Here is a 23478-nt window from a genome sequence, read left to right on the forward strand (position 1 = left end):
TTCTTATCAGTCAGTAAGATTAAATATTTTGTAGAACTATTTTAGATCTAAAGGACACTTCAGAGTTTCCAGAGTGGCTGGGGTGTGATACATAAAGAGGAGCGGTAGAACATCAGTCTGAGAAGTTAATATGGGATCATTCTTTTTTAACTATGTCTATAACCCATGTTGGGTTATTTCTATGTAACCAGGTACCTTAAGTAAAGATCTATATAAACAGAGGTACACTTAAATAAAATGAACCAAGTAACAGTGAATATGATGTATAGGAGAGGAGTTAGGCACTACACAAACCCAAGCAAGAAGCATTGAGAGAATGGCCTAGATTGGTGGTAGTGATTGAAATTAAGGGAAGGAGGTTATTAGCTAATGGAAAATGAGTAGTGGCTTAACTGTCATCCCAAAGTCTTTGAATACAAGAGTGCACATGAGTTGCTGCTGCCAGACTGTACACAGTGTTTGTTGTCCCTAGAGTGGCCAATTGCAGAAAATGAGTGTGAGAACTTAAGGTACAAACAGCTATTATGGACATTTAACCTTTTATGGCTCTCTATAATGAGCTGCAGATTCCAAATGAAACTAAAATTGCTTCTGCTGAATATAAAATAGGATGTATTGGAGGTTTGGGATGGAGATATCTCATCATAAACATCTGATGGAATATTTAAGAAAGTAGAATAAATTTTTCTCTGAGCGACTAGATATTTACAGAAGTAAATATTTTAGATAGATTTTAACTATATAAACCCTGGGTGCACATTCAAGTGCATTCATGTGGCAATATCTGATATCATTTCTGTTGATATGTTCCAAATATTCTGAAATGTAAATTCTATTGAGAGACTTTCATAAGCAAGTCAAGAAATTTTATATTTTAACAACATATTTAACAATATGAAAATAACAAGAATTAGTTAATTTTTGATCATTTTAAGCTTCAACACACAGTTGCTTTGCTATCATTAACTCATTAACTCTAAAGTATAGTAATAATCATCGTGTTTAATGTGGTGGATTACAACTAAAAAATTGTTATCTGTGAGGAAATGGTCTTCATGTAGCTGGAAAATGATATATGACAAAACTGAAAGTTGTCTTCTAGATTGACAAAAAAAGGTAGGTCATTTTTTCAATGGTAGGACAAGAAGGAAATCTGGGGCACAACCTACAACCTACATAACATATAGCATACTAATGTGTGCAATCTAGTATACCATATGATGCTCCTAGTCTTTCAAATTAAGGCAGGCAACACGGAAGAGAAGCATGCACAGAAAATACACAAAATCCATTTGCACCAATGGCTATGCTGTGTACATTCCTGTTGTCTTCACACATCCCTATCCATGACCCAGCATCCAGTCTGAACACATACTCATAGTAGGTACTCAATAAACGCTTGCATTTTGTTCGTTTTTGCCAAACACAGATCAAAATTATGCTCTGAAAATGATATGGATTTTGCATATTTAGAACAGGCTGTTAATGTAATGAAACTAGAAAGAGGGGAGAGAATCATTTAATGATCCTATCCTCTGCCCCTAGCACACACTACACATTCTGCACAGCACCTTAACTTCCATTCTCTCCTTTATGGGGCACAGAAACAAAAAAATACCTTACCTCTGTCACACTTCTCTTCATCACTGCCATCCACACAGTCGTGAATTCCATCACACAGCCATCTAATTGGAATACAGTGGGCTTTATTTTTGCACCGAAACTGATCTTCTTTACATTCAGTAACACAGTCCATCTGTTCAAATACAAATGGGCACTGCAGTTTTCATTAATGATAATGACACAATCACAGGGAAAATAAACATGCAGCCTATAATACTAGAGATTTATTATACCTTGGGCTTTCTTTTATTTTGACTTAATGAATATGACCTCTATAAATGACAATAAGCTTTAGAATATGGACAGCATAAAGATTCCGGTACTTGCTGAAATGATTGTGTCCAATATACTTACTAACAGTTTAGACAGTGCTAAGAATCAAGTTTCTCTTTATTTTCCTTGCATTTGTTTTCCCAAACCTAATTCATGAAATGCAAAGATCTTAATTAAATGATAGATTTTACCTCATCTGAACCGTCAGCACAATCATATTCTCCATTACATTTCAAAGATGCTGAAATACATCCGCCGCTGGCACATATATATTCACTTGATGAGCAAGTAGGAGAAGCTGAATACAATTACAAATTTGAGATTTAGATACAGCAAAAGCATGATGGGATTGGGATATACAAACATAAATAAGCATGTAAAATATAAATTGATAGATAGTAATAAAACTTGATAGTAATAAAATAAGTAATAAAACTTATTTAAACTATATTCAACATATGGTATTAAAGATTCATTTAAAGTGTACTTTTTAATATTATTGCATTATATTAAATATACTTCAGTGATATAATAGCCTATGAAGTAAGGATTGAACTCATTAAAGAAAGGGGAGAAAAAGATTATATCCTCCATCCCTTTGATTTTGAAGTGTCAGATGAGTTTTTCACAATTTTAAATTAAATTATTTTAAATTATTAAAGCCTCAAATTATTTTCAAGACTCTAATAATATATAGTAATCCTTAGAAATGTTCCCTATATACTTTATATAAAGCAAAAGGCAGAAATCTTGGTATGGTCTCATAGACCCAGTGATATCTATTTGGATGTGTTGACAAAAATAGAGTATTTGAATTAGTTCTAAGAATTTTATTGTTTTGGGGTTTTAAACATATATATATTTATATGTATATATAATTAACAGCACTTATATAAGGTGCAGTATTCTGTTATGATATAGAAATTAAAAATAACAAGCAGATAAATGTTATTACCACTACCCAGTCTAATTAATTGATGAGGTTATTACAGCTGGCTTTGTCCATGGGTTTGGGTGTGCTGGGCTTGCATTCAAACCTCTGGGTTTCTGGCCTTATATTAGACCACGAAGTAGCCAAATGTACTCACATAATGTCTTTCTTTATAGGCCAAACTGCTTAGTGTGGGGATGCTAAAAAGCTTTTTCTTTGAGATTTAATTCATTTTAATTGGCAATATTTGCCCAGGGATCTATATTCATAAGGAATCTAAAAACACATCTGGATTGAGTATAAAAGAATGCATGATCCATTAGCAGTATGGATCATGGACATGACACTGGGTATGGTAATATGTGTGCCTTGTATCTGCTACTCTGATCGAGTCGCTCAAGGTAATGCTTTCACGGTTATACTATCAATTATAGCATGATTTTCCTCCAGTAATTTTTTTTCTTATAAGAAAACGTAATTAAAATACTTATGTAGGCCGGGCGCTGTGGCTCACGCCTGTAATCCTAGCTCTTGGGAGGCCGAGGCGGGCGGATTGCTCAAGGTCAGGAGTTCAAAACCAGCCTGAGCAAGAGCGAGACCCCATCTCTACTATAAATAGAAAGAAATTAATTGGCCAACTGATATATATATAAAAAATTAGCCGGGCATGGTGGCGCATGCCTGTAGTCCCAGCTACTCGGGAGGCTGAGGCAGAAGGATCACTCAAGCCCAGGAGTTTGAGGTTGCTGTGAGCTAGGCTGACGCCACGGCACTCACTCTAGCCTGGACAACAAAGCGAGACTCTGTCTCAAAAAAAAAAAAATACTTATGTAAAATTTTAAGTGTTTTAATGAGTATATTTATAAAGCCATATTTAAGAAATAGAAATGCATAAACTGTGTGGTATCATTTTTTTCTCTACTCTGGTTTGCTTCCTAATTTTATTTTGATTTGGCTCAATATGTAAATACAAATAATATGCTTCTTCTCAGTTGGCATCACACTGAAACTACTACATTCTGTTTCATAACCTGAATTTCCATAACTAAAAACCTGCCTTTTATGGTACTTACAATTTCAACATATTTCATGTGACTATCTTGGGAAAACAATTCCAAATGGTGTGATAAGATATAAAAACCAGAAAATCAAAATTAGAGGAATGATGCTCAGATCCCATACATAAGTAACGATCTTGTCTGCCAAAACACTTTCTACAATAAGACTGGCACAGCAATTAATTTATCCACAGAGATTTCAGATTATTTCTTAAAAATGGTAAACATGTGACATTTTTGCCACTTTTTTCTGTATTTTGTTGTTAAAATTTAGATTAAAATTTAAATCAAGGTAAAATGTCAACTAAATTAAATATCACCTCAATCATTTTACCTGGCTCACAGTTTTTCTCATCTTCCCCATATTTACAGTCTTCATGGCCATCACATTTCCATTTTGCTGATATACACTGACCATTGGAACACTGGAACTGGTCTTTGGAACAACTTGTTTCACAATTTCTCTGTCAAGCACACAGATGTAATCAAAATTAAATTTTTGAAAAAACTGTCTAAAAACCCTGAAGACTAGAAAACTTATGCACAGAAAAGCTTGAACTGATCTTTGGAACAACTTGTTCCACAACTTCTCAGTCAAAAACAACACAGATGTAATTAAAATTAAATTTTTAGAAAACTGTCTACAAACCTAAAAGATTAGAAAACGTATGCAACAGAATCCTGGAAAATGTATTATAAAAACTATGTCTACTATATAGTATTGTCTCAAATGATCATATTTTAAGCCCATGACTATATGACATAACAATTTTCCACTTTCAATTGTCTTTGCGGGTCATAATAACACAGAGAAATGGAAAAAGAATATAAATTCCTTGGTCTCATTGTACTAATTAAATTGTTCCAAGTGGATAATTTCTCAACAGATAGTTACAGGGTAATGGAATTTTAATAACTGTAGGTGATAATGAAGATCATGAGGAAATAAAAATGTTAAAGAATTATTTCTAGCTGTCACACAGCACTTGTAGTCTCAGTTACTTGGGAGGCTGAGGCAGGAGGATCGCTTGAGCCCATAAGTTTGAGGCTGTAGTGCACTATGATCACACCTGTGACTAGCCACTGCACTCCAGACTGGGCAGCATAGTAAGACCTTATCTCTAAAATATTTTTAAACAAATATTTCTAAGCAGTTACATTTGGTTTGTTGAGGGTATGGGAGAAGGGGGTTAGAGAGGGATGGAATGTGAAACAAACAAGAATCCTAAGGCAAAACTGTTTTGCATTGGCTAAACCTCTCCTAGTATTCTTTCTTTCCCCTCTCCCCATTTCTTTTCCTTTGCACCAACCCCTTTACAGCTTAGCTGGTGTTCATAATTCTCCTTTGCCTCTCTTTTGACATTTGTTCTTAAAGAACTGTGAAATGAACTGTCACAATTGTCATTTCTGCTAACTCATTATAGAGATTTTATTTGGAAGTCAAACAAGATGGCAGATTTATCTTTCCAGATCTTTCAATCCCTTATATGAGATAATTTAAAGGGATCCACTAGAAGTTCACCTCCCCAGGGTCTGAATACTCTAGTTTAAATGGGATGCGCCTATGCAGTGTCTTGTCAGGATGATGGTTTCTGTTGTTAAGCAATTTTTTATTATTGCCAAAATGTACTTGTCTGTTATTCCCACAAAAGACGGAACACTCTCACAGCTATGGAATTCCCTGTGAGTAAAGCATGTTGAACGACTATTCATACTTTGTTTCTTCCAAGTTTCATTTCCACGTAAGGGAGGAGAGTTTACTTTCTGAGTTCTTATAATTTTTCTCTTTGCTGATGGCAGTTTAATTAGGCTATCGGTTATATAATTATTTTTTTTCTTCCCTTCTTTTCCAAAGTATTGAAATTTTACCATTTCCGGTGACTTAGATAATGAGAATGCAGAAAAAACTGAGATTTACTCCCTATAATTGATAAACCTATAGACTAGCACCTGAACCAATGGTTGGAATAATATAATAAATGCCAAGGTAAATGGATATGGTTTCATATTGAAACTATTAGAAAAGGCTTCAAAGAGGAAGTTTTATCAGAAATGGAACTACCTAAGAAAAAGTTTTATGTGTGTAAGGACAATTAGAAATGTGGATATCTGAAGGTTAAGCTAAGTAATCGTGAATGTTGTGAAAGACATTAGAGTAATAGCCTATGCACTGGGTGTCAGAAAGAGATTTCATGTGTTTTGTCCACCACTGTGTTCCCCATGCTCAGTTAGTGCCTGGGACATAGTAAACATTCAATAAAAACTGCCAAGTGAATAGATGAACGAATGAAATAGCAAATGTAGAAAACAGGAATATAAATTAAAATCTCATGTAACTGAACTCCATTAGGATAAAGATCATGTCTGTCTATGAACCAAGTATCTACTGCTATATCATGGTTATAATAACTGTTCAGTGAACATCCATACAATCAATGAATACTTATCTCTGCAGTCAGGCCATTAAAGTAAAATAGCTCAATGACCAATGACACTGGTGTGTCTATACTGTGGTACTTCTATTTACTACTTGTAGAAATCAAGTCATTTGTACCATAGAATATCCCATATTGTAAATTTGACTAATTGCATCCCAAGAATGCTGATATCTAAGCAACTCCAAAGTCACTGATGAGCTTTTTTATTTTTTTTAAGTATTCTTATGAATTCATGGATTTTTATACATTTTTTGTGTTTCAACACATTACAGTCATTTTTCTTTATAATGCTCAAATTGTCCTTTTTGTCAGTGGAAGTTTCTTCAAGTTTGTTCCTGTGCACTTTGGAGACTATTCTATAATAATAGCCTAAGATGTTAGCAGCTCATCTTGTCAACTTCTTTTCTCAGACCTAGAATTAGGCATATAGCAAAGGAGTCTTTTTTCCATTAATTGGGGAATGATATTTAGAGGCTATTCTGTGAATTTTAGGAATAGTCATTACTGCTGAATTGTGATTGGTTTTAGGACTTTTCACTGGCAGAGGTAGGAATTATATACTTTTAGAAAAAAATAGTTAATCATGATCTTACACAGATACTTTTGAATTTATTATAGTATTATGGAATTTTGACTCAATTTTTTTGTTTCTACATTTGCATCTCCTTTTTTAATTTAAATTTTAAGTACTAATGACATTAATGTAATTAAGCATTTGAACTATATGTGACTTTCAAATTAACAGAACCACTATTATTAACAAGTATATGAATGTAGCTTATGATTTCTTCGCAACTTTTTGTGCTTGCAATATGTTATGCTAAATGTAGAGGCCAAATATTATAATTTAAAATCACCTTATATAATAATTTTTATGTATGCCACAGAGATATATATACTTGATATATAATTAGGTTGATCTAATTTTTTTAATTTCTTTTTTATTTTTTTGGCTGATATTAACTAGCTAGTTATACCATCAATTCCATTCATACAGAAACTTATCTTCACAACTCTCCCAATAGTTGCTCTTCCTATGAGAGTATTCTGTATGTAATTCTGCTTTCTAGCCTTTTCTTTTTCTTTTTTTTTAAATCAATGCAACCTGTTATTCTAGCCTTTAGAGAAAAAAATAGAAATCAACTGCCTATAGTATTATCTTCTTCATTACAAATAGACTGTACTAACAGTCCGTAAATGTAAACAAAGATCTCCTTTAAGAGAGTTAATTTTATTCTGTCTGAGCATTATCATGAAAATGCCCAGATATATGGAGAAAAATATCAAAAGAACTATGTCTACCAACTTACAGTATGACAGGGGTGGTGTTAGTAAAGATATCTACTTTCACATGAGTAAGTTTTTTAAAAAGAAGTGTTTGGTACTGTATATGTACCTTGCACATCTTGTGGATAACATGTAACATAAAATTCTAAGATTTAAGCAATATATCCCCACCTCTTGCTGTTTCACAGATTACACAGGCTGGTAGAACATACATGTGTGTGTGTGTGTGTGTGTGTATGTGTGTATATGCCTATATACACACACATATATGTATCTATATATATGTGTGTACATATATATGTATATATATTATAAAAACCTATAAGCAAAACATTTTCATGGGATGGATGAGTTTACATGAAATGTGTTATCTTGCCTTCAAAAAGTTTAATATAACTTTTGAATGAATGAATACTATTTAAATATATAGCCAGTCAATGCAGAAATTTAACTCCCCTGTGGGATTTGAAAGTTTTGTTTTGACTTTTGTGTTGTGAATAGTCCTATGAGTAGAAGTGACATTTTTCAACTTCTTCTCTTGAGAGACTTTTGCATCCTTGTGGTTTAGGTTTTGCTGGTCCTCAGGGGAGAAGTAACATTCATTTGTTTCCAAAATCTAGGCTTCTGGATGTGGTTAGGGTGACTTTTCCAAAATACTGAGAGAAGGAAAAAGAATTGTCCAAACCTGGTAAGAATGATTAAGAACTGAAAAACAACTAGTTTGCGTGGGTTCTACAAGTAATAGAGACCTGCAGTGTCTCCCAAAGAAGCAGAAAATCAGTGGATATCTAGGGAAATTGGACCTGTATCACAGAAACCTCCAGGGCTGCAGGAAAATCCTCTCTGGCCAAGCCTATGGTCAGTTGGAGGACCTTTTTGATAGGTTATATGTTTGCCAACCAGAGTGCCAGAGCTGTAGGTAGTCACTGTATTGTTAGATGGAGCCATAGTGTCCACTGAGGATCAGAGACAACTTTTTTTCCTTCACCTCTGATTGGATTTGATTGCACAAGCCTTGGGTTCCTGATATTACCAAGTGAAAGACAGAAAATCATTAAAAGTAACTACTACTGGACTTCTCCTTGATATTTGAAAGTGAGGGCTTGGGGTCATACTATATCTGATTGAGACAAAAATATAACCATGTGCCATTTATTATTTTAAAGCATCGTGGAATGAATGACATCTGACATGTAAGCACACAAATACATAAATAATGAACTATATGAAGCATTGTAAATGTGAGCACAATCTAAATTTACAGAATTATCCAGAGGATTTGTAAACTTTTTTACTGAAAGCTGGGTGTATATGGGCTTTATTATAAGTGTATTGTGATTCATAACCTAAGCAAAGCTCGACTTGTGGTTTCATGAAAATTGATGACCCACATTGATGTCTGTAAGACTTTAGCTATTGAAGAAAGAGGCTAGGGAGAAGAAACTGTTTAAAATGCATAAAAATATTAGCCCTCACTATAAATACTGCAGCAAATTTATGAACAAATTCACAGATAGCAAGGGCATCAGCAAAAGGGAATAGGGTTTCCAAACATCCTATTCCCAACCCAGCCATTCACCAGTTGAGGTAAAACAGACTATAAAATTAACTGTCAATAGTAGCACAAGAGCTATTCCCTATGCTAGGTATCTGCAGCACAGCACGTGGGTATAATACTTATCTCACTGCGTCAGGAGTAAAGTACATTTCTGAGCTGTCCTTGCCACACTTATTGGAGTGAATAATAATAATTATAAATGTAGTTCTGAAAAACTGCTTTCTTTTCTATTTGATTTTGCAAAGATGCTTACCTCATCAGAGCCATCTGCACAGTCAAAATCTCCATCACACCAAAACTTTGATGAAACACAGTCCCCATTGGCACAGAGAAAATCTTTCAATGTACAGGTATGTGGCTCTGGGGATAGAAAAATAGCATAGGATTTTTCTATTATATGCAAATGCCTTCTAAAATTTATATGCCATACAACATAAGGTAGCATAAAAGGGGAAAAAAAGGACATTAGCCAAACAGAACCAATAAATTGCTAAAGGTCTCATGAAGCATCTATGGTACATAATGTAATAATTTTTCAAAATTATTTTTAAAGTCATGAATAGAAAGTAGTATTATAAAAAATAAGTTAAAAAGATGAAAGATAAATGGCCTACTATTTAATAAAAATAAAACAGCAAAGTAAAACAAAAAGCCATAAGATCATATACTTTCATACTATAATGATGATATTTTTCTATTAATAGTAGTTGGAGTTCTAAGTCATTCTATGTATTTACTTCACGCAAGCACAACATTTTGTGTATTGCTGTACCCAAGAGGCTGTTTATTAACTGGGTAGTGAGTCTTATGTTTGGTTCTTGACTTTTTATTCTATATTCTAATGATTTTCTAATTATTCAATTTTGTCCTCAGAAAATGCAGAGTTCGCAGAACAGGAAGGGTACATGGGGATGCTATTGGATAACAAGGTGAGTAAGGGTTGAAGAGGCAGAAGGAGAGTCTGTTTGCTTTGAAAACTTTCTATTTGTTTATGCCATTGTTTGCTTATGCCCTATTTCACCTATCTGTCAATTTAGATGATTTCCCAGTTACCGATTTAATTATGCTGCATAATACTCCACATAAGACATAAGGCAAATAGTATGATTTACTACTTGGCTTAATTCCTATGTGGAACATACTTCATCTGGACAATGAAGCAGGATTTCAGAAATTTGTTCCTGCATGTAATCAATATGACTACTGGAGATCTTCTCTTGTTTAGTTTTTGTTCTCTAAATAGGACTGATACTTTGCATGATGAAAGACCTCCCCCTGTATTCTCTATTCCTTAATTGTATCTACAGCTGTTTCATACACAATAATATTCTTATCTGGGTAAAGTAGGAATAGATAATAGATATTAAATTCAAGGAATATCCATATAAACTAAATTTTTCTATAAAGATTGTGAATAATTCAGTCTGCATTTGGATATTGCTCTACAATCACTCAGTTTCTAGGTATAGGGTAACATTTTGATTGTTTGGTATTTTGAGGGCTCCTACATTTCTATATAAAGAGCCTCTTTGAAAACATTGGAAGAACTGTGGAAAGTGTAATATATGTCAGAAAGCATTTTGTTCTACCCTGGTAGTTAGTTTAGTTTATGATATGACCTTTGGCCTATTAATAAGACAATAGAATAATTCAGTAGAATAGGAAAATGCCACTAAATAGATGATCCCTTCATGTATCTATACTTCTTTGTTTAGTAAATATGACAATAGTAATTTTCCTTTTTGTCTTTTTACTGTATTCAAATGTATTTTGCTTTAATCTTAAAAATAGCTTTATTAATATTATTAATTATAACAAGAATAACTACCAGCTACTGATTATTTATGTGTTGTTAAGCACTAGTTAAAATTAATGCTAAGTACTGAATTAAGTTATCAGTGCATCCTCATAACAACTCTATAAGGTGTGTGCTACATTTGTAAACTTTTATAGACAAGTAAATTGAGGCACAGAGAGGATAAGCAATGCGCTCCAAATCACCAACATTCATAAGAGCTAGTACTGGACTTAAAACAAGACAACCTGATGCCAGCATGTGTATTTTTTATCACTAGGTTATATCATTGCCTCCCATACAACTGAGGAAGTAATAATGCTCACATTACAGAGATTAACATTAAAGCTCTGAGAAGTCAAGTTACTTATCTAAGGCACGTGGCTAGCAATGTCTATTTTACATAACAATAACAAAAGAGAACTCTTTCGCTGTTATCACTCCATGCTGAAACCATTTTGCCCTCCTCTTTGCAAACACATGCAGTTTTATTCTTAGAGAAAAGAAATTATGGTGAAATATGTTCAATTTATTTAACAATGGAAAATAACAACCAAAGAAATTTTCATTAAAAGAAGAAAGAGCAAGTTCATTTAAAACATATTGTACTTAAATGCTTAAAAACAGCAGAAGATACATTTAATTTCCAAGGGATGGGGGTTGCACAAATGGGATTAATTCTTCCTCTAATGTTCTAATTGCCTTTATCCTGTTTAAAACCAAGTGTTTTCATCATGTGCTAAACAGTAATGGCTTCACAGGCCTGACACACTTTGCTATATGGAGTGTTGAAACTTGTTAATGTAACATTTAGTTACATTAACTACTTATAATGTAACTAAAAAGTTACATAGCCAACAGTTGGAGGCATTTGCCAATAGTTCCATAGAGCACTTGTTCTATAGAGACTCTGTTTTAACATTACTAATCATTGTTGCAAAATGGGGGTAGAGAGACTGAGTGATTTGTTGGAAAAAAAAAAAACATATTCGGGGAAAATCGAAATTCTGTGTGCTTCTATCATATTTTCAAAAATGCCAGCAAATAGACTTCTGAATAATAATCATGAATTCTTTACACATGCACAAATACCATCAAGGAATGGGTTAGCTAGTTTATTTCTAACTCTCATTTGTATACCTCAGAATATTTTACCACTGGATACCTCAAAAAGAAACTCTCTTGAGGAAAATGTAATTTAGTTATGAGAGAAGGTCCTAAGGGATTTTGTCTTATTGCTTATCTTACTTTAGATTATTTTTTTTTCCAAATAAGACCAATTTTCAGACTTTGGTATGATAGTTAACATTTTTCTTGTGGAAAGGAACAAAAGAAAAAAAAAAGAAAAGAAAGAAAAAGAAAAGAAAGTGTACCTGAAAGCTAACCCATTTGGAAATGACATTTGAATGTGACATTTTCCCCAGTATTTCTTAAATTCTGTTCCCACACTAATTTCCTCTGATATTATCTATATTCTTGGACCAAGAGTAGATGGGGAACCCCATATGTGAACAATTAACCAGGATTTAGATAAATCTCATCTAGACAAGCCAGACTGGCAATCAAGAAACTTTTGCAGGGCATGCTTCCATGTTTTGAAAGGCTAATTTGGATTCTACTATAAGAATAACAAGTAGGGACATCATGTACACTGTACACTGTGTAGTGTACAGTGTACACTTCCTTCAATACTGATGGAGGAAAAAATGTATAGGCATAGAACTGTAAAGAGCTTGGAAGCCATCTTTCATGAAACTGAAGAAACCAAAGTTCAGGAAACAAAAGTAACTTTCAAAGTCATAGATTTCATGGCAGAGCAGAAAGGCTTCCAGATTCCAGTTTCTTTGCCGAGCATCTTATAAACCCTTGGTGATAAGTTCAAAAGTTATGTGAATGTGGGTGTAAGCATTTGAGGAGAATTTTTGGAATACAATTAATGTAACTGACATCCTATACAAATAATCTTCTGACATAAATTCAGTGTGAAAGTACTAGAAATTCAAATAAGGCAGAAGCAGCTTGTCTCTCTATGTAAACCTGAATCTGGTTAATCAAATTACTTGCTATTTTAAAATCTATTAGATTGTTAGTTACTTATTAATAATGCAATGATATGAAGTAATTTATTTTTCAAATCAATTACTTAGAAGGCATACATGCCATATATTTGTGTTGATAAAGATAATATAGATGCTGAGATTACTCAAGTAATCTTTGATATAGGTTACAAAATAACTCCAGTGACAATGAAATTTTCTTGTTTTTAAAAACAGAAATCACTGTTGAAGCAAAGTGTCCCTAATGAACACTAAACAAGGGAAATGATCAGCAGCTGATGATGAAGTGACAATGGACTAATTGTCCCATGTAAATATAAATATGTACAAAGCATGTTAAATATAAAACATAGCTGGCAATTTATTGTTCTACTATTTGAACTCTTCCCATATTTATCACTGCAGTGTTTCCAATATGATTTAAAAAGTAAATGTATTAAATCAGATTCACAAACAAAGCAGTACAAGAGTGACTTTAAAAGTATTTTTCTATTGATTTTTAACTATATTCATGTGCCACATAATTACATTTCAGCCAATGACAGACCACATATCTGACGATAGTCCCAAAATATTGCAATATCATATTTTTACTCTATGTTTTCTATGTTTAGGTATGTTTAGATACACAGATACTTACCATTGTGTTATAATTGCTGACAGTATTCAGTATGGTAAGAAGATACGTAAGTTTGTAGACTAGGAGCAATAGACTCTATCATATAGCCTAAGTGTGTAGTAAGTTATACCATCTTGGTTTGTGTAAATACAATTTATGTTTTTACAATGAGAAAATTTCCTAACAGTGTATTTCTCAGAACATATCCCCATTGTTAAGTGATACACGAATGTATAAGGTTGATTTACTATCTCTGATATGTTTCCCTACTTAATGATAGCTAACAATAACTGCCAAATGTAAACTAAAGTGTTTAACATTGATTAATGATGTTTAGAAAATATGATAACATATACCACTGTCCTAACGTATGACAACAGTGATGGATGAGTAAATATATTTACAATAATTTCAATAGATAATAAGAAAATAGAAATATCTGCATAGCATTTTAATACAGCAACAGTATTTTTTCTGAGGTTGGATTCTATATGACTACTCCTCATAGATATAATTGAATTTTGTTCCTTATTCTTCATTGACTCAGTTTCTATCTATGTAAAATATCTGGCATTTTCAATGTTTAAATCTTCCCATTTCTTCTGGTCTATTTAAGATAGTATCTCCAAATATTACTCAATTACCTAGATTTCTTGATTCTTCTATTTATATACTTTTACATGTTTAACATGTGAACATGCTTTAATACTTGTTCTAACATACTCTTACATGTGTAACATGTTAACATAGTCTCAAACTTGAATCTTATATGCCTTATACTCTCCCATGTCACCACCGTAAGATACTTCATTCTTGCTCACTGTCATCTCTCCTATGCAACTTCATCAATATTACTTGTCTTAGGCAACAAGCTCAGAATGCATAGAAACTGAAAGAGAACCACATATAATTGAGCATTTTATACTGGAATGCTTGATACTGCAGCCACTTCCCTTGCTTTTTCTTAAGGGCTCTGTGACTACAGTGATTTATCACCAAGTTTCCACAGTGACAAGTGAGAGTTAATGTTCTTTCTCCTTGCTTTCTTGCGCCAAAGGCTGACTTTTAGATGTCAGCACAATGATATTCAGCCACTTAGGAAACCCCAGCAGACTCAGAAGCAGACTATGTCTTCTTCCTTCTTCTTTCCTTGTTAAAATAGTAGGATAACTTCTCACAGAAACTCAACTACCCCCTTGAATATAGGTTCTCTAAGACTCCATTGTCCTCTCACAGCCTTCTGTTGCTCTCAGTATCCTTCAGTCATAGGCCATTTGCTGCCAGGTATATTATTGATAATTAACACTAAATAATTAAAAACTAAGCTAAGTAGATAATTTTTATATTTAAATTCTGATATACAAATGAACAGAAAGTATATACCTATTTTTTTTTGTATTTACACTTCTATTCCTACTACCTTCATCCCATCAGATTTGTATTTTAGTCACTAAACAGATCTCAGAACTTCTATATTATGCTTTTTTTAAAATTGCTGATTAAAGGAATCTAAAGCATTCTAATGAATGCAGAGGCAAAGGTCTTAATCCTTCTAAAGACCATGATCAATTGGAAGATATCTATGTGAAGAGGGAGTTATAAAGGCTCCTATATTCAGAGTATTCTGTAATGATAATGATCCAGAGATTTCATATTTAATGTACTTTATTCCCAAGCACAGGTCAGTTTAAGTTTTAAAAATTATTCAAAACATTAGTTGATATTTTACAAGATGAATATTCGTGTGATTTACTAAAGCTTTCACTGTATGAATTATATGCTTTAATATAACATATTCCTATGGAGATTTAGTCTTCTGCCACCAGGGAAATGAATGCTCTCATTCCAAAAAGATGTCCATTAGAGTAGACATTACTGCTATCAATCTGCATCAAATCCTTTTCAGAAGTAGCAGAATATAAATATTTAATAAATGGAATTTGATTATTACCTTATTTTGAACATGCTTATATTGCTTTCTTTGTTTAAATGGCAGTGAATAAAAGTACTGGTAAAAAATATACTCAGAAACTAATGCTATAAACTAGAGAGATTGTCACAATTTTACATACTGCCATAATTTTTAGAAAATAAAATTGTTCAATAATTATTGTTTATAAATTTATTACACAAAAAAGTAGGAGACAGATGATAATAGTGTTATTCTATTTTCAGAGAAAAGTATCCTGAATACATAAGTTGTTCACAACTCCAGAGAGAATAAATGATATTTCAATGAAAGATGCTCATGGGTGAATTTGTAGCATAAAAGGATTTGAGCCTGAAATGAAATGAATACCATCCATTAAAGAATGAGATGTTTTGTACTGTCTCCACATCATTCAGCTCATTGTATGAACTTGCATCAGTGGCTTCCTTCATTGCATACTAATGGGTTGCATTAAACCTCATGATACTTTCATACCAATTCTGAGAACTGTAAGAAAATAATTCCCAGGATGAGCATTTCAATAATTCTATCATTTGTGATTCAGGTCAATGTAGTCTGAATATTCTTGGCCAAATGTGAATATATGTATAAAAATGTGAGCTTCAGGACAGATAGGTTCAAATTTATACCTTAACTGAACTAAAAATTGCCATCCTGCTTATTAAATGGGCTGTCAAGCTTGCAACATTATTAGGCAAGAGTTACTTACTACAGTTTTCTTCATCTGAATTATCACTGCAGTCGTTTTGGCTATCACATCGCCAGTGATCTGGAATACAATTGTTGTTTTTACACTGGAATTCATGAGGTCCACAGGTCTTTTTATCTGTAATGGGAAAAACCAAGAGTTGGCACCATCAACGTCCACAAAGACGTCCCTCACAATATCCTGACGGCCATGCCAAATGCATAGCATTTCCTCAGACTTCAATTCAGTTTTTAAGAAGCACCTAGCAAATATTGAAGGCAAGTGCTGAGTAAAATTCATCTTTTTGTCTTGTTTTATGTTGTTATTGGTCATGTTTTCACATCAAACTGAGTACAAAGCAATTCATCGGACCACTCAAGCTTTGTTAAAACAAATCAGTCAAAAAATTAAATTATCCCAAACTATCCTTCCCTTTAGGATATGCTCTGTCTTACCCACCCTGTAGTTCTGATATAAAGCAGCAAAAAAAAAAAAAAAAAAGTTATTAATCAAATTCTGAAGTTGGTATCCTATCTTCCTCTCTAAGGAGCTCTTACTTATATACTACCTACAGTTAGATGTTCTTTGCAAATCCTAGCCATTGTCCACTCATAAACTCATAGATTATAATAGTGCTTTACATGTATACAGAGTTTGAACATTAATAATGCGCCTTCGCACATGAACAATCCTGTTAAGCACTAGAGGAAGTATTAACTAGACTTTTACTTTACAGATGATTAAAACAGGAACCCTTTGAAGTTTAAGAACTTGATGAATTTTCACTGTCATTAAATGTCACAGCTAATACAATAAAAAAGTGTGCTTTTACTCTTGATTTAGTGCTCTTTAAAACAAATCTAACTTATGTCCATATGAGCCAGAATCAGAATGAATATAATACGAATTTATTTAAAGTGCAAATCATATATTTTTAAATTTCTATTAGAGTAATATCTAATTGAACATTATCTAAAGCAGTGCTTCTTAAACTTTAATGTGCATACATATAAATCACTTGGGAATTTTGCTAGAGTGAAGATTGTGATTCAGTAGGTCTGGATTTCTAACAAGCTGACTGGTGATAATATTGCCCTTTTTCTATGAAACACACTGAGTAGCAAGGTTCTAAAGCATATAGATGTTATGAATTCAATAACATAAAAATAATAAAATTATAAACCTCATTGAAAAAATTAGAAAACATTCCTTTCATATACTTAGATAACTGCTTCTTCTCAGCCATACTAAAGATTGACCAAATGTTTAAGAGCTCAGGATAGTAAAATAAATTAACTAAAAGAGAGGGCAAGTTATTTGGTGGTTATTGCTACTCCAAACTTTGGAAGTATACATTTTGAATACATCTTATTGGAATTCAGACACAAGATTATAAAAGCAAAAGTGACTTTAGGTATAATTATAAAGATTAAATAATGATTGTCTATTGAGGCTCCAGCCCAGTTCTTAGCTAAGCATTTTCAGAAACATGATCACATTCAATCCCCATAATATCCTTAAGAAGTATTCTTACATTTATTTATTTATTTATTTATTTCAGAATGTTATGGTGGTACAAATGTTTGGTTACATGAATTACTTTCAAGCAGTTTGAGTCAAAGTTATAAGCGTGGCCATCACCCAGATAGTGTGCATTGTACCCATTAGGTGTGAATTAACCCATTCTCTCTTCCCCTTCTCCACCTGCTTGATTTTCGTTGAATTTTACTATCATATGTATACATGAGTGCTGATCATTTAGTTGTAATTTAATATTGAATACATGTGGTGTTTGTTTTTTTCATTCTTGCAATACTTCACTTAGGAAGATGGTCTCCAGTTTCGTCCAAATTGCTGCAAAAGGCATTAATCCATCCTTCTTCGTGGCTGAGTAATATTCCATAGTATACATATACCACATTTTCTTAACCCACTAATGAATTGATAGACACTTGGGTTGTTTCCACATCTTTGCGAGTGTGAATTGTGTTGCTATAAATATTCAAATGCAAGTGTCTTTTTTAAGAAAGTATTTTTCCCCCTTTTGATAAATACCCAGGAGTGAGATTGTTGGATCAAATGGTAGTTCTACTTTTAGTTCTTTGAGGCATCTCCATACTACTTTCCATAGGATTTGAACTAGTTTGCATTCTAACCAACAGTGTATAAGTGTTCCTTTCTCTCCACATCCATACCAGCATCTGTTGTTTGGGGATAAAAGCCATTCTCACTGGAATTAGGTAATATCTCACTGTGGTTTTGATGTGCATTTCCCTGATCAGTAGAGATGTTGAGCCTTTCTTCATATGTTTATTGGCCATTAGTCTATCTTCTTTTGAGAAGCTTCTGTTCATGTCTTTTGCCTATTTCTTAATGGGGTTCTTTGATGTTATCTTGTCGATTTGTTCGAGCTCTTTCTAGATTCTGGTTATTAGCCCTTTATCAGATGTATAGCATGCAAATGTTTTCTTTCGTTCTGTGTAGGTTGTCTATTTGCTCTATTGATTGAAATGAGGAAAATAAATCTCAAAGAGTTTAAGTACTTTCTACAATTTTACAAAAATGTTAAATGGCAAAGGAGAAATTTATATTCAGCTTCAGCTCCAGTAACATTTTACTAAAGAAATTATCATAATAGACCTCAAACACATGTTTATAAAAAAAGAGCCTATATTTCCCTTTTATTTTTCTTCCTGCCTTTCTGCTTGCCTACCTGCTAATGATTACTCAGTGCCCAACCTGTGTCACTGTGTTACTGTGTTGTGTGCTGTGTTTAGTGTTTTATGCTACGTCTTCTTTGCTTGTGCTCTACCTGACTTTAGAGTTTAAAATTGGCTTTAAATAAGGAGAGGTTCTAATGTAGGATTCTCCACACCTCAGTCAATCAGGAAATACGTTAGGATGAATGGCCACTGAAAGTATGGAGTTTGGTGCTGAACAATCTGGATATTTATTTCATATTGGCAATTAAAACAAACTCCTCCAAAACTACTGCTATAGGTATAAACATTGGTTTTATTAATATTTACCCCTTTCCATGTGATACTTGTATTCTTTTTTAAAGAATAAAGTTCTTTTTCTGTGAAAAAACACTTTAAAATATAATAATGTAGATCAGACTGGACCAATAATAAAATCTTTTAATAATAAAGATCAGACTGGACCAATTACAGGATATGACCTAGTATCATTAATACAAAACTGGTCCCAGGCAGAGCAATTCTCCCTGACTGCCAAAGGTTAACAACTGGTACTATCCATTTAATAGTTGTTTTTAGTTTAGTTTTTTTCCCCTAAATCCTTTTTGCATTTTTTTCTGTATTTAAACATTTGTATAATACTTTTTATTTGAAAGAGATCTGCACCTATCTCTTACCAAAAACAAGTTATGTATGGTTCATTGTTAAGATTTCCTTTCGGGGCATGCAGAAATGGGAACAGGGAAAGGTTAAATTTCCCTATAGGAGGTTATACAAATTTCATGGTCCCAAGTCATTTGGCTTTTTCATCCATGACATTACTTGTAAAAATTACAAATACAAACTATACTGCTTTGTTCCACATTTAAAATCTTCCTTGTAAAATAAATAAATTAAAATAAAATAAAATCTTCCTTGTAGAGAATACATATTTGTGTGTGTGTGTGTGTGTGTGTGTGTGTATGCACATATATATGTAACATTTTATAGAAGAAACTATTTGAGTAAGGTCTAAAATAGCAGTTCTCAAATTGGCTACACATTAACATCACCTGGGGAAATTTTAAACATCCCCTTGCCCATACTGTATCCCACATCAATGAAATCAGACTCTCTGGGGTGAGACCCAGACATCAGTATTTATTAAAGTGGGCCTGGTGATCCTAAGGAGCAGCCAAGATTGAAAACACTGGCATAAAGAACTGATTATAGAACAGAATATATATATTCCACACTACATTATTCCAAAGTAATTAATATAAAATGCTCACAATATGTAGTATTGTATATTAATTTTTATTGTTAAATACATTGAAACATTGCATTATTCCATTTTTTACTATTATAAATATGGAGAAAACATATATAGTATTTGAAAACTTGCTTTCCTTGTTCAATATGTTTTTATATGAATTGCAAACACTGTTAACAACTTTGATCCTTCCAGAAAGGCAGGATGAAGGACCTCCAAAGTGGGGAACTAACTGTGAAGTGTGTAATATAATATAATTGGTGTCTGTATATGCAGGGGATACTTCTGAAAAGAGATTTAAAAATCTGGTGATAATGGTATGTCTGGGAGCAAGACCCAGAATAGTGCACTGGGAGACAATAGTGGGGAAATTTAAATTTCTTTTTAGACTCAAAGGAACCTACTAACTACTAGAAGTAATAAATAAATTTAGAAGGGTTATGGAGTATAAGATCCATATATAAATGTAATTGTATTTATATTTATTAGTAATAAACAAAAATGAAACTAAAAAAGCTTACAATGGTATCAATAAAATACATATCTAGGAATAAATCTAGCAAAATCTATGTAAGGTCTTTATACAGAAAACTAGAAAACATTGCTATAAAAAATTGAATAATATCGAAGAAATGCAGAAATGTATTCATGCATTAGAAAACTTAAAAGTGTTAAAATATCCATTTTCTCATAGAAGTAATACAATCTCTACCAAATTTCCAGTAAGTTATTTTTGAGGAAATAGACAAGATTATTTTAAAATTATATGTAAATGCAAAGGATGTATAATAATCAAACCATATTGAAAAAAAATAAAGCTAGAGAATTTATAGTACCTATTTGCAAGACTTACTCTAAAGCTACAATAATCAAGAAAGTGTATTATTGAACAAAATGAATCCAGAAACATAAGTATAACATGGGCCTGTAGTCAATTTAATGGGTAAAAAATAGTCTTTTTTTTTAAATAAGTATTGCTAAAATAAGTGGTTATCCATATTTAAAATATGTATTTTTTTTAAATAAGTATTGCTAAAATAAATGGTTATCCATATTTAAAAACAAATCTATCTCTTTGAGGTACTGATTTTGTTTCATTTGGATATACACTCAGAAATGAGATTGTTGGATCAGATGGCTGTTCTATTTTTAATTTTTTGAGGAACCTCCCCTTTTTCTCCTAATGGCTGCACCAATTTACATTTCTTCCAACAGTGTATAAGACTTCCTCTTTCTCTACATCTTGACCAGCACTTATCTTTTGTCTTTTTGTTTATAGCAATTCTAACAGGTGTGAAGTCTCATTGTGCCTTTGTCTTGTATTTCCCTGTTGATTAGTGACGAGAATGTTTCATACACCTTTAAATGATTGTTTATACGTCTTCTTTTGAGGAATGTCTATCTGGGTCTTTTCACTGCAGGATTATTCACAATAGCCAAAATTTACAATCAACCTAAGTGTCCATAAATGAATGAATGGTTAAAGAAGATGTGGTAAATATATACACAATAGAATATTATTCAGCCTTTAAAAAGAAGGAAATCTGTCATTTGTGATAACACAGATGAACTTGCAAGATATTGTGCTACATAAGAAAGCCAGGCACAGAACGACAAATATTGTCGTTATCTCACTTATATACAGAATCAAAAAAAGGCAAGTTCATAGAAGCAGAGAGTAGAATGGTGGTTCCCAAGAGTACCAGATGGGGGGATAAATGAGGAGGTGTTGGTCAAAGGATGCAAAGTGTCAGGCAAAATAAACAAGTTCTGGGTATCTAATATGCAGCATGGCGAGTATAGTTAATAATACTTAATCGTATACTTGAAATTTCCTAAGAGTATATCTTAAATATTCTCATCTCTCACACAAACATATATACACGTGGAGTATGTGAAGTGACAGATGTGTTAATTTGTTTGATGTGGCAATAATTTCACAATGCATATGTACATCAAAACATCATTCTGTACTCCTTAAATAAATGTCATTTTATTTGTCAACTATACCTCAATAAAACTGAAAAAAATAAATAAATCTATATTGCAAACTCTATCTTATTCTATACATAAAAAATAATATGAGATGATTATAAACCTAATATAAAACTTCTGGAATATAGGAAAATACTTTCATAACCTTGGAATAGGCAAGGGCTTTTGTAGACATCAAATAAAAAAGCATTAAGAGTTAAAGATAAAGTTGGTAAATTAGACTTCAACAGAATTAAAATATTTTGCTCTTTAAAAGACACCATTAAGAAAGTAAATAGAAAATAACATATAAGGGGAAAAAGATTTATATCATTCATATCTGGGAAAGGACTTGGATCCAGAATATATTAAAATTCCTACACAGCCTACCCATTTGTACATCAAACACTTGAATAGAAACTTCACAAAAGAAGATATTTGAGTAGCAAATAAAGGTTCTCAAATCATTACACATCAAGGTAATGCAAATGAAAACTACAATGACATATCACTATATACCTAATGGAATTACTCAAATCAAAAGGCCACACCAAATTTTTGTGAGACAATATAGGATCTAGGCTCCCTTTTGCTGGTTCTTATAAAGATAAACATATATAAACCATGTGACTCAGTAGTTTTACAAACAGGTATTCATGTCACGAAAAAGTAAATGTTCACAAAACTATTTGTATAAGAATGGCTATAGCAGTCTTATTCATAATAATCAACTGTTAAAATAATCTAAATTGGAATATGTCCATATAATTGAATATTACTCAGGTATTCAAAAAATAACTTTTTAACACATAATAGCTTAGAAATACATTAACAATATTATACAAGTGAAGAAGCCACAAGCAGAAGAATGTATACTATATGAATCTGTGCATATGACGTGTAAATACAAGCAAAACCAAAAATGGTAATAGACTTAGTGTTTGTGGAGGGGAATGAAAAGATTCTATATCTTGTTTTGGGTGTTTGTTACATGTTGTATATTGTTGACAAAATTCACCAAACTGAGCATTTGAGATCTGCACAATTAATTTCATTTTAATGAAAAATTATCTTACTATTAGAATTGCAAGGAGTTTGAAAAATCTAAACAATCATATCATGATAAATTATTATTTATTTAGTCCCTGAATATTGAGGTGTTTCCAGCATCAGAAGGTAGTCTGAATTACAGATAATTACTTGTAAAAAAATCTTAGGGCATCAAAATTTAAATGTTCTATACTAAGAAAAAGCAAAAAACAAAACAAAATAAAA

At 32.5% G+C, this 23478-nt stretch overlaps 1 protein-coding gene across 2 annotated transcripts in view; it reads right to left on the reverse strand.

Annotated features, from left to right (window-relative positions):
- LRP1B (LDL receptor related protein 1B) overlaps nt 1-23478 on the reverse strand; it is a 1745675-nt gene that overhangs the window by 135532 nt on the left and 1586665 nt on the right. For both annotated transcript variants that reach the window (XM_020288518.2, XM_076005497.1), the window contains exons 67-71: nt 16300-16416; nt 9422-9528; nt 4220-4349; nt 2088-2194; nt 1624-1756 (exon numbers count right to left, since the gene is read on the reverse strand). In XM_020288518.2, the coding sequence (XP_020144107.2) occupies nt 1624-1756; nt 2088-2194; nt 4220-4349; nt 9422-9528; nt 16300-16416 (594 nt within the window). The remainder of the gene's footprint in view (nt 1-1623; nt 1757-2087; nt 2195-4219; nt 4350-9421; nt 9529-16299; nt 16417-23478) is intronic.

The sequence above is a fragment of the Microcebus murinus genome, chromosome 8, assembly GCF_040939455.1.
Source record: "Microcebus murinus isolate Inina chromosome 8, M.murinus_Inina_mat1.0, whole genome shotgun sequence".
NCBI lineage: Eukaryota > Metazoa > Chordata > Mammalia > Primates > Cheirogaleidae > Microcebus > Microcebus murinus.